Source organism: Peromyscus eremicus, chromosome 4, assembly GCF_949786415.1.
Source record: "Peromyscus eremicus chromosome 4, PerEre_H2_v1, whole genome shotgun sequence".
In the NCBI taxonomy this organism is placed as follows: Eukaryota; Metazoa; Chordata; class Mammalia; order Rodentia; family Cricetidae; genus Peromyscus; species Peromyscus eremicus.
The window spans coordinates 151,617,896-151,630,524 of NC_081419.1; the positions used below are offsets into that span (position 1 = coordinate 151,617,896).

Here is a 12,629-nt window from a genome sequence, read left to right on the forward strand (position 1 = left end):
AGGCATGGAGACACACCTGTAATCCCAGAGCAAGGGAGGCGGGATGGAAAGATCTCTAGGACTTGCTGGGCAGCTAGCTTAGCCAGAACAGTGAGCTCCAGGTTCCATAAGAGACCCTGTCATAAACGACAAGGTGATGAGCTGATGAGATAGTGTCCGTGGGGACACTTGCCACCATGTCTGATGACCTGAATTCAACCTCTAGGACTTACATAGAAGCAGAGAACTGACTCTGGCACACTATCCTGTGACTGCCACATGAAATCTGTGTGCACCCCCCATAAATAAATAATATAATTTTAAAAATAGAAATTAATTGAGGAAGACACCCCATGTTGGCCTCTGGCCTGTACATGAATGTGTACATATGTGCATATACATATGTGTATACAAGCTACTCTGCTGTCTAGGTGGGGCCTGGCTACACTGGCTGCCCAAGGAAGGTTTGACTCTTATTCCCACAACACGAAAACTGTCCCACCCTCAGGTGCTCTCTTCCGGTGCTGTCCTTCTCAGGCAGGGACACCAGCTTGTAGAGAAGCATTGGCACAATGAGTAGTACCCCAGGCATGGTCACTGGCACCAATTACACCTGGAGTTCTTATGGTAGAATCTCTGCTGTTCACAGCCTCAAAATACAACTACTGATGCCAGACAGTGCCAACTTGTAAAAGTCAGCCTGGGACCAGTGGTGGGTCACAGTGTCCTTCAGAAGAGGGCTAAGTTGTACTATGTGGAACCAGCCGTGAGTTAGGTCTGAATTACTGCTGGCTGGCTGACCATCAGACACTTCTGTTTCTACAACAGAAGACAGCTTGGACAGGCAAGGCAAGGCCATAGAGGACAGAGTGCAGGTCTGGGCCCTGTTTGTGTCTCAGCTCTGCTCACTGCTTGGCAGTCTCCATCTAGCAGCTCTGTCTTCAGTGATTTCAGATGTGGTCACACCTTCAAAGTACTGGAATCCAGTCCCTGGGACCAGGCCAGGTGTGGCTCACTGGCAGCAGGGCTGTAGTCAGGAGCAAAATGAATGAGTGAGGGGCTGGCCAGAGGCCACTCTGAGTCAGAGAAGGCTTATCACAGTGATGGACTATGTGGGAACTGAATGTTCATGTACGAATGTCAACAGATTAGGGAAATGTTTGCTAATGAGAAATTCTATTCACAGAATAGACCCAGTGACAAGACACTCTCTCATCTCATCAAGCCACCTCTACTGCATCTCACCTGCTGTGCTGCCAAAGCCCTCTGCACGAGGCTGGAGATGCCCCAGCACGCGATGGGGGACAAGCATTTCCTTTCCCTCCCAAAGCACCTCTTCACCAGTGCGCCCTCAGCCACAGACAGTGGGTGTGACACTCCACCCAGCAGCAGAGCATCCCCAGCCTCCCTGCGCTCTGCCCACAGCCCTCTGGACTCCTCCAGCCAACACCTGTTTGAGCCCCAGGTTGAGAAGCGGAGTAGCCAGACAGCCCGTGAGGTGCAGTACAAGTCTGCAGGGCCAAAGAGCATGCTGTGTGGCTGGCAAGCCTTCACTCCCAAGTGCTTACAGGTCTTCAACACCCCCAAGGGCTTCCTCTTCTTCCTGTGTGCAGCCTCCTTCCTTCAGGGCATGATAGTGAATGGCTTTATCAACACCGTCATCACCTCCATTGAGCAGCGCTTCGACCTGCACAGCTACCAGAGTGGGCTCATCGCCAGCTCCTATGACATCGCTGCCTGTCTCTGCCTTACCTTTGTCAGCTACTTTGGGGGCAATGGGCACAAGCCGCGCTGGCTGGGCTGGGGTGTGCTGGTCCTGGGGATTGGCTCCCTGGTGTTTGCACTGCCCCATTTCACTGCTGGCCACTATGAGGTGGAGATGGATGAGGAGGCGGGGACAGGGGCATGTCTGGGCAACAGGAGTCATGTGGAGTGTATGGACTCAGGCCTGTCCAGCTACAGGCTGATCTTCATGCTGGGCCAGCTGCTGCACGGTGTGGGTGCCACACCTCTCTACACACTGGGTGTCACCTACCTGGATGAGAATGTCAAGTCAAACTATTCACCCATCTATATTGGTGAGTGAAACTTGCCAAGGAGTCAGGATGGGTAGACAGAGGGACCAGATGGTGACATTGGTAGAATGAAGTTGATACTTTCTGGGAGCCTGACTAGATGATCTTATGTCCCTCCGTTGGTCATATGACCCAGGTGCCCCTAACTTGAAGTGGCACAGCCATCAGGGGTTTCACCAAAGACAGGAGAGTAGATGCTAACTTTTCTAAGAAGCCCTGCAGGGACTTCAGGCCAGAAATCTCAGAACAACCGCACAGTAGGTAGGGCCTGCTCAGGAACCCCCAAGTCCTCAGGCAGGGCTGAGGCAGGGTTAGCTGGCATTGAGCCTCTGTGGTTTGGAAGGAGTCCTGTGCAAAGGTGAGTGGGGAGGAATAGAGCCTGGCTCCCTGTATGATCTGTGTGTTCTCTGTGCCTGGCCTCTCTAGGTGGGAAATAAGTGGTGAGAATTTAGAAATGCTGAGACTTTGAGGCAAAGCCACAAAACAGTTCACAGGTTCTGTGTCATGGCCTGTGACCATGTGTCAAGGCAGCTGCATGCAATGCTGCTAAGCTCACTGTCCATGCAGGCGGCCTCGGATTTTATGCCCTCCCAGCTCAGGCTCCTGTTGGGGATGGGGGCAGTAGGAAGCCCATCAATCATTGCAGACTCCACTCTCTCTCTCCAATGGCCTTCACCTCCTGCTTTGTCCACTTATGCCTGCCTTTCCATGTTCCTCCTGTATGGACACTGCCCTCACCATGCAAAACAGAGTCATAGCGTCTCTGCTTTCATGTGAGTACAAATGATGTCCAGAGTGCACTTTTGGGGACATTTTAAAAGTTGATGACTGGATATCATTCCCAGTTGCAGGCCACACAGATGCACTCTGACCTAAAGGGGTCCGCAGCGGGGCTGTAGGTATCTCTTAGGAGGGCCCGCTGGGTGGCGTGTGACGACTGCACGCTCTGTTTGCCTTCTAGCCATCTTTTACACGGCAGCCATCCTTGGACCTGCAGCAGGCTACCTGATTGGAGGAGCCATGCTAAATGTTTACACAGAAGTGAGCCAACGGTGAGTAACTGGGCATATCCACTTGCCTGCCTCAGCACCTGGGATGCTGTGGGCCCCAAAAGATGTGTCTGATATTCAACATGAGGCTGGAGCAGGGGAAATCTGGGCTAGTCTTGGCTACAGGGATTGGGGGTATGCAGAGAGACTCAGGGTCTTTGGGTGGCTTCAAGGACATAACCAGGGAAAGGTGAGAGACATGGGGGGCGGGGTTCAAGGTCACATGATTATGAAGCCCTGGCCATGTATCTTCAGGCTCTTCTCTTGAAGTGACAGGTAGTGTGTCTGTATCTTTAGTATCTAATTGTTGTAGATGTAAATGGGAGAGTGAGGAGGGAGAGTGAGGAGGGAGACAGAGCCGGGAGGTTGGGGTGGCCCTTGCTGACTACTGCCCAGCAAGGCTGTGCAGATGGCCTGGTCCTCTGTCCTACCATGGGAGGGCAGCCCTTGTTGAGCTTTCCCAGCTGTGTTGGGTCTTGAGCACCACTCCACCTTGGGACTCTCTCTGCAGATGGCGCCAGCGAGGTTTCTAGTGCTCTGCCCTCTCAAAATGCCGCCTCTAGCCCTGGGTTGATACTATGGGGTCAAGGGTGCGTGTTCTATGCAGAGCCTGAGGTAGGTCAAGGCTCGTGTCCCCAGGTCTGGATGTGTTGTGCCCCTTGGGCTCTGGGTTCTGAGTCACTCTGCACATGGGGGTGGGAGCGCGACCCAGGCCTTGGGGCAGCTTCCTATTACACCAGAGCAGAGGTTTTACACTGCTGTCTTGACCTTGCTACCTAGAGTCCTTCCTCCATTCCTCTCCTGTCCCTTATCCTGCCATCCCTCCATCCCTTACTGCCCCTGCACCCTTTTCTTCCCAAGTATGAAATCCCATTGGCTAATTGCTCCCTTCCCACAACTTTTCCTGTCCAATTTGAGAGGCCCCCTCTCTCCTCCTATGCAGATGGCAGTCGGACGGCTAATGGTTCCTGTGTGGGTAGCTCAATGAGCTCCAGCTGAGCCCTTTGTCCCCTGAGCTCTGTGGCCCTGAGGATGCCAGCTGGTGTGGGGAGGGACACCAGCTGTTACTTGAAGCTCCTGTCCCCAATGGGCCTTGCCCCCAAGGTCTTAGTCTGAGGCCCAGATGCAACTTCCCTGGGTCCAGCAGTCAGAGTCTGAGTGAGGAGCTGCTCTCTTAGTGAATGGCCACATCAGAGGGCTTCTCCAGTCTGAGGGAGAGGTGGCCATGTAACTGTAGCCCCATGGGCCTCTGTTGCCCTCTGCGCAGAGATCCTAGGGGGAGTGAGCAGGCTACCCCATGCATGTGCTGGAAAGGACATGGGTGGCTGGTCAGCAATCCAAGGACCATGGCTTCTCCCAATAGGACCGAGCTGACCACTGACAGCCCACTGTGGGTTGGTGCCTGGTGGATTGGCTTCCTGGGAGCTGGGATCACCGCATTCCTCATCGCCATCCCCATCCTTGGCTATCCCCGGCAGCTGCCAGGTGAGTTCCCTGCCCTGGTACAGAGGTCCCATCCAGGAGGCAGGATATATTCTTTCCTGTCCTGTCCCCTTCTCTCTGTCATTTCAACTAACGAGGGATGGACTCTTTGGTCTCAGTCTTCCTCTGTGTGAAGATCAAGGTTGACCAAGCCTGCCTGCTACCCCTCCGGTGTCTCCACCAGAAACGACCCCTTCACTTCCATTCTACTGGGCCCACATGACCCTCTGCTTTCTTATCTGCAGACCTGTCACATGACAACCTCACCTCTTCTGGCCCACGCCCTCAGGCCTTAGACTGCAATGCTGCATGTGTGTCAGCATGCCATGTCCCCAGGTCCTGAGGGGTGGAGGAGTCGGGGTGGGGGGCAGCCTCCATGGAGTATATGATGTCCTCTAGAAGCTATCTGCTGACTCTATCCCTCCAGGTTCCCAGCGGTACATCGTTACCAGAGCGACTGAAACAGAGCAGCTGAAGGACCACAGCCACAGAGCAGTGAGCAATCCGACTTTCGGCAAGACTGTCAGAGACCTGCCCCTGTAAGGAGTGTGTGTGTGTGTGTGTGTGTGTGTGTGTGTGTGTGTGTGTGTGTGTGTGTGGTGGGTCCCACATGGGGTCAGTGCACCCTCCATACCATCCACAGCCTCTGAATCCCCTTCTTGACCCAACAAGCACCCCAAGACATGGGCAGCAAGCTCCTGGATGAAGGCACAGGCCTGGCTGAGGCCAGAATCACTGTAGGAGGCCCCACAGAGCAAATGTCTCTCTATGGTGTGCCCCTCTGTGTACCTGCAGGCCTGGAGCCCTCCCCCGGGATCCCCTCGGGCAGTATAGACCACTCTTGTCTTTCATTGGGCATCACCTATGCATTTGCTATCAGAAGCTCTAAGGAGGTACCATTCTGAACCACCACAGGACAGAGAACCACAGGAACAGAGGCCTCTCTCACTGACAATTCTCCTCCCCTGGGGTGGTCTTTTCTATGCTTTCCATCTTCACTCCATCCCCCTTTTCTGTCTGTCTGTCCTGACTCTGCTGTCTTTATGCATCAAGGTACAGTCTCTGAGCTACTGGGGTCTTAGAGAACAATGTGGATTCTAGGAGTCTCTGGTACTTACTTATGTCTCCTCCTTGTAAAATTGAGCTTTCCATAGACCTAGGGAAGGTGGCCTTAGGAAGCATTGCAACCCCTTCATATGTCCTGATCTATAGACACATCATATGAATGGTGGTGTCTAACTGACCGCTTGGGAGTGGAGGGCTATTGTGGGTAGGGCTGAGTCCACAGCCTGTTCTTAACACAGGGAGGGCAAGGGTAGCCTCCCAGAGAACTCAGAGGCACAAAGTGAGGCTGATAAAGGTGGAGATGCAAGGTCTTTGTATCTCATTACTGCTCACCTAGGAGAGCCGGAAGTTGGCTACCTAAGAGGGCTGAGCCCCAGGCACGGCTGAACTGGCTGAGGGCCTACTAGCTAATCTTAAAGTTGTCTGTGTTAAGCCCTCTAGGTCAGAATAACATGGCATGAGCTTTGTTCAGCTGGGGAACCTGGGCCTCTTACCAAGTATTATACAGTAAGGGGTTCATGCCCAGGGTTAGTGTCTGAAGCCAGGTGCTGGAACTAAACAAGCACAGGAATGTGGGCCTCCTTTACGATCATGAAAGTCATGGCCAGTTCTCAGGGCAAACTCAAGAATCTCAACCAACCAACCTGCAGTGGGATTAGACACTTTGTGTAACATGTTCCACATGGCAGAGCCACCTCATCCTCAACAACCAACAGCCTGAAGCTAAGCAGGTCTAGACAATACCTTTGGAATGGACAAGCCTGTGCGTGGCTATCTCACACCAGATATACCCCAGCTGGGGAGGGGCAGGGAAGGGTCAGCACCCTGAGCCTGTAGGTCCCTGACGGGGCCACAGTTCCTCCACGGCTGCTTTGTCAGAACACAGAGCTGAGCAATTGACTGGAAGGACTTTTCAACCCTCAAGTTAAGAAGTCAAATGTAAAGGAATTGGGTTGCTCTACCTTCGAAGGGATTCTGTGAGTGTCTCACTGGAGCCAGTCTGACCTCCCAATGACTCTAGTCAATGTCTAGGAAGCAGTGGGTTCTTGCGAGTGTGAACTTCCTCGTGGAGCCTGCTGACGGTGGGACTGTGAGCTGATCCTGGCTTCTCTTCAGAGAATTTTTGGCCCATATCCTCTGCATGCAGAGTCGAATATGAAGCTGTGGAGCTCCCTTGGGATTATCGTCTCTTAGGTCTAGATTGGTCGAGAGAGTGACTCTCAGGGCACTGATGTATGGTGGCCGCACAGGAGACAGGGAGCAGGCACCGGCTCACCAATCCTTGATAAGCTAAAGGAGCAAGTTAGAAGAAGCACAGCATGCAAGCAGCATTGTTCATCCTCTCGCTAAGAGCCAGTCACCTTCCCAGGCTTCTAGAAGCAGTTTCCCTGCAGAAAACAGTGTGGCTACTGCACCACAGCTGACTTCAAGGAATGCCCTGCCCCTGTGTGAGCTGTGACTGAGAAAGGTGACTGTGGGGCACGGCAGTCACTTGTACGGTGACCAGCTGTGTCCCCCAGGCTCTGTTCCCAGGGGCTCTGTAGGGTTTCACACCAAGTCTCCTGTGATATCTCATGTTCAACCCCACAGTCAGCACACAACCCTCACCCCAGGGAAGCTAGAGCCTGATTCCCAGTGGGCAGATAGGCGGCGCCTTTAGAAGCACTGCTCAGATGGCTGTGCTGTCCTGCCCAGGGTCTGTGCTGCCACACCCTGGCTACTCTGCCAGGGTCCTGGGAAGGCAAGTCAGGCACCTTCTCACTGTGTGGCTGCTGGTGTGGCTGATGCCTTTTGCATCCCAGAAGGGATGGCGGGGGAGGGAAAAGCCAGGCGAGGGAACCCAGGGTTTGCAGTGCCGGGGCCTTAGACTCTCAGGACTCTAGGCCAAAGTCACCAGGGGATTACCAGACTGCATCTGACCACCTACCATCACTCCTACAGCCACTGTCCCCTAAGTACAGGGCAAGAGAAGGGGAGCTAGCCAAACCCAGTAGAGACTCCTTGAATGTCCCTGTTTCCAAACGCAGAAGATGCCTGCCCCTTTTCCCCAGAGCCTGTGGTTGGGAGTCTGTACCTCTCTTGGTGACTCCTGTGCCTTTTAGATCCCTACACCTTGGTGACCTCTTACCCCTTGGTTACCCCCACCCCTTGGGAGCCCCCTTCCCAGACCTGTCCAGCCCTGAGCTTGGTGGTCACCCTTACCCAGAGCCTCTGCTACTTCGTCACAGTGGCTACCAGAGGTGACTACTGTCTTTATTCACCCGAGGTCTGTCTCCCTGTCCCCACACTGAAACTGGAGATCAGCCACAGCTGTGACTCATCTCTAACTTGTTTTAGTAGCTTTGAGGACAGGTGCACCAAAGGCTGGTAGTGGGGCCATTGATTCACTGCCTGCCAAGCCCAGCCTTTCACCCCCTCCTGGTGTCCGGCATAGGTGTGGGTACCACTTCACTGCCTTCTCAAAACCAGGGCCCTTGGTGTGTGGATATGGCAGGAGTGGCAGGTTCCTTACATACAAAGTCTGACCCTCTGTCTTTTTCTGGTCTCTATTCCGCTTTCACCCAGCTCGATCTGGCTCCTTCTAAGAAACCCCACATTCATCCTGCTCTGCCTGGCAGGGGCCACTGAAGCCACACTCATCGCCGGCATGTCCACATTCGGTCCCAAGTTCTTCGAGGCCCAGTTCAGCTTGAGTGCCTCCGAGGCTGCCACGTTGTTTGGTAAGGAGACAGAGCATTGGAGTACTCTGCAGAGAGGGCTATGACCCCTGCACGTGTAAATCATAGCCTTCAACCTCCAAGTGGACACTGCTCCAAGGTGGAGGGCAGGGTCAACTCCTACACACAGGCCGCTTTACCCACCATTCATTAAAGAAACATTTTGAGCACAGCTGTTCCCATGAGCCATGCAGCCAGTGCCTCAGAGTCTTGGGGATCTAAGTTTGAGTCTCGGTATCTGCCTGACAGGACTCTATGGCAGGCTGGCCTTGCAGGGATTGCAAGAGTGGGCACCATCTAGAGCCCTTACTCAACCAGCGCCTACGGCCTCCCTATGCTGAGGGCAGGCCTGTAGCTTGAGTTTTCCTGCTTGGTCCACAGTCAGGACAAATCTCTCTCACCTGCCAGTCCCACAGCCGCTCAGACCCGACCAAGTAAATACAGAGACTTATATTGGTTACAAACTGTATGGCCGTGGCAGGCTTCTTACTAACTGTTCTTACAGCTTAAATTAATCCATTTCCATTAATCTATACCTTGCCACATGGCTCGTGGCTTACCAGCATCTTCATATGCTGTTTCTCATTGTGGCGGCTGGCAGTGTCTCTCTGACTCAGTCTTCCACTTCCCAGCTTTATTCTCCTCCTTGTCCCGCCTATACTTCCTGCCTAGCCAATGGCCAATCAGTGTTTTATTTATTGACTAATCAGCAACACATTTGCCATACAGAACATCCCATAGCACAGGCCCACAGCCTTACTGATCACACTTTCAGCTGCAGATGCGCCATGCCCTGGTCGGCACTAGGCTCAGCCTAGGGTATTGACCAGTGTGGATGGAAGGCATCAGCTGCAGCCCACCCTGCAGATCTCACTGTCTGGGTAGTGAAAGGGTGTCATATTGGTGACCCCGCTCTCCCCAGACACATCCTTACCTGGCCCAGACGCCCATACCTGACGGCTCTCTCCCTTTCTCAGCACTTTCCTGTGCTGATGCCCACACCCCGTGTATACCCACAGTGGGCCTGTGTTATTGATCTCTGGGCTTCCAGGCTGAGAGAACCCGCTCTACTCCCATAGCTGTCCCTGAGCACCCATGGTCCTCAGCATCCACAGTAATGATGCAGCAATGGCAGGACCAGGGTTTGGGGGCCCTCACTGAGTTCCTTCCTCAGGATACCTGGTGGTGCCAGCAGGCGGTGGTGGCACGCTCCTGGGTGGCTTCCTGGTGAACAGATTCAAGCTCCGTGGCTCTGGGATCATCAGGTTCTGTCTGTTCTGCACCTTGACCAGCCTCCTGGCCTTCTTTGTCTTCCTCACTCACTGTCCCAACATGCCCATGGCAGGTGTGACAACTGGCTACGCTGGGAGGTGAGCCTGGCAGAGGCCTGGCAGAGGCCCCACATTCCTCAGGAGGGCTGGCGCTGGTGGGGAGGTGCAGGGCCACAGCAACACAGGGGCAGGAAAGTATTCCAGAATGCCTGCACATGTGCTAACACACCATCCAATGCCCCATTTCTGCAGCCCCCTGCCTGAAGGCCACTTGGACCTGAAGGCGGCTTGCAACGCCATCTACTGTTGCCAGGCAGATCACTACAGCCCCCTGTGTGGTTCAGACGGCATCATGTACTACTCGCCCTGCTATGCAGGCTGCCCTGTGGGTGCTGAGACAGGCCCCGGTGGCCAGAAGGTGAGTGTGGTCGCTGCCCACTGCCCTGCTCTGGCCGGGACCGGGAAGCCTCCGCCTTCCGTGTATGATCAGCGTTGTTGTTGGGCTCCCCAGATATACCGAGGCTGTAGCTGTGTCCTTGAGAAGGTTTCCTCTGGCTTGGGCAATGCTACCGCAGGGAAGTGCACTTCCACCTGTCAGAGAAAGCCCCTCCTTCTGGCTCTCGTGTTCGTTGTAATTATCTTTACATTCCTCAGCAGCATTCCAGCTCTGACCGCTACTCTACGGTAAGAAGCTCTCACCACGTTTTTTCTCTTTCAGTACCAGCAGGTGGTGCTCTGCAGATGCTGGTGGGCCCTGGGGTAGCCGCAGGCCCAGGAAATGGGCCGCGTTCTAGTGGCATCGGAGTTGACTGTCTCTGATCCCCAACGAGGTGTTTGGCACCTAGGGAGGTGGCGATGTGGCCAGGACTCTTGCTGGTGTAGGGGTGTGAGGTGCGCAGCCAGGCTCCCACGGGCTCTGACATTACGGTTTTCATTGCAGGTGTGTCTGTGATCAGCAAAGGTCCTTTGCCCTGGGGATCCAGTGGATTGTCGTGAGAACACTAGGTACTGTGTGGGGTGAGGAAGCCATGTACAGGTGTGCAGTGCGTTCATGAATAAGGAACCTAGAGGAGGCCTATCACCAAGCTGTGTGTTACTATGCCCGCGTGAGGCCCTGGACCACACTGAGATGGGCCTTTTCCCTAAATGCCCACTAGAGGGACCCATTGTCATTTATTTACCCAGTAGGTTTCTTTCCCTCAACACAAAAGGGCCCTCTTGCCCAATGCCAATTCTTCAGAAAAAGGAGTTAAGTCCCCTTTGTACCCATGAGAACGCAAATGGGCAATGTGGTCTTGCCAAGGTCTTCCCTGCAGTTCACCCTTTCTTCCCCCATCAGGGTACTAAAGGAACTCTCTCCTTTGGCAGGCAGTATTCCAGGGCCCATTGCCTTTGGCTGGGTGATTGACAAGGCCTGCCTGCTGTGGCAGGACCAATGTGGCCACCAGGGTTCCTGCTTTGTGTACCAGAATGAAGCCATGAGCCGCTACATGCTCATTGCAGGGCTCACTTTCAAGGTGAGATGGCCTTCTGGGGTCTGACTCCACTCTCTTTCCCCACCATCCTCCTACTTCGACCTCCTACCTTGTCATAGATGAAGGCACGGCCATGGGGTTATGACCACCCTGACTCCAGCTGACTTCACAGTTTCAAGGGACACGGCTGGTACATGTCTTTCAGGGGACCCTGTTCAGGCAGTGCCAGGTCCTTACACCTTTTCTTGGTCCCTTCTTTTAACCAAATGGCAGTTTGCATTCTCTAACTGAAGTACTGGTTCCCCATGAGGGACTGATTATTCAGGAAAGGTGTGTCTTTGTAGGGCAGAGTACTACAAAAACAGCCCCTGGGCTGGGCCCAGAGCCCCCAGGCTGTCCAGGGCCAACACCTCTTGTCTCCCCAGGTGTTGGGCTTCCTCTTCTTTGTCACTGCCTACTTCCTGTACAAGTCCCCATCATCATCCTCAGATGGCCTGGAGGCCTCCCTGCCCAGCCAGTCCTCAGCCTCTGACAACCCCACAGAACAGCTCCAGAGCAACGTCTGACACTATGGGCCCCTCCACATTTCCTGAGGTCTCTTCCTGGATACCCCAACCCCATCCTCACAGGGTGGCAACCCTGAGAACCTTGCAAAACCTCGCACTGCGTTCCGGGGCCTCGCACTGCCCCATACTGTGACTGAGCAGCCTCTGAGATGCTAAGGAGGAAAGAGTATGTCACATATGAACCAGGCACATCCTCCAAGCCCTAGAGTCTCCAAGGCATCACTACATTTCATGGACTGTCACCTGGTCCTGACTTCCTGTGTCTACTGAGAAGCCCCTGCAGGGCAGCAGTGCCCTGGGTGGCATGATCCTGTGGAACCAGCTCCTTGACGTTTTGCTTGAATCAGCTCGTACTGCCTGTCCTCGAAGCCTGGTGGCCTCTGTGCTGGGCAGGAGCAACTTGAATCGTTATGTGTGGACTTATATTTTGCACTGAACAGTGTTTGTGGAATCAGTTTTGTTCCTGATCGTGTGACTCATGGTGTGACTCATGTCCAAGCAAACTGCAGTGAGGGTGTGATCCCATCTGAGGTGCCATGCAGATTTCCTGGATAATGTGTTTCTATGTTTTTGGTTAAGAGTGTGTACATAATATATTTTAATATTTAAAGCAATGATCTTTGTGTGGCATTTTATTTCTATGGGTCTATGATTTGGCAGGTCAGTCTGCCCATCTTTGATGTAGGTTTCCATAGCGATAGGCTATCCCAGGCATTGGCTGGGCCCACAACACTTCCCAGGGAGCATCCCTATTGCCCTTGTGACCAGAAGCAAGGCAACAGTGGTACAGGCTCTTGCCCCATGGCCCCAAGTAGACAGGCTTCAGCTCAGACCTCTGGACCTCCCCACTTCCTGACTGACTCAGGCCACATCTGTGAACCTTGGGGTTGGGCATAGGGTGGCCAAACACTGCTATCAGTAAGGTATGAGGTAGGGAACCCTGTGCACTC

General features: G+C 53.9%; 1 protein-coding gene across 1 annotated transcript; it reads left to right on the forward strand.

Moving 5' to 3' along the window:
• The first annotated feature begins 1,169 nt into the window (after positions 1 to 1,169).
• On the forward strand, positions 1,170 to 12,258 carry Slco4a1 (solute carrier organic anion transporter family member 4A1). The gene is made up of 11 exons (XM_059262078.1): positions 1,170 to 2,057; positions 3,016 to 3,106; positions 4,467 to 4,588; positions 5,013 to 5,124; positions 8,216 to 8,370; positions 9,542 to 9,737; positions 9,891 to 10,056; positions 10,150 to 10,322; positions 10,579 to 10,643; positions 11,007 to 11,155; positions 11,539 to 12,258. The coding sequence occupies exons 1-11, from the start codon at positions 1,262 to 1,264 to the stop codon at positions 11,677 to 11,679; spliced, it is 2,166 nt and encodes a 721-aa protein (XP_059118061.1). The 5' UTR covers positions 1,170 to 1,261; the 3' UTR covers positions 11,680 to 12,258.
• Positions 12,259 to 12,629: the final 371 nt, after the last annotated feature.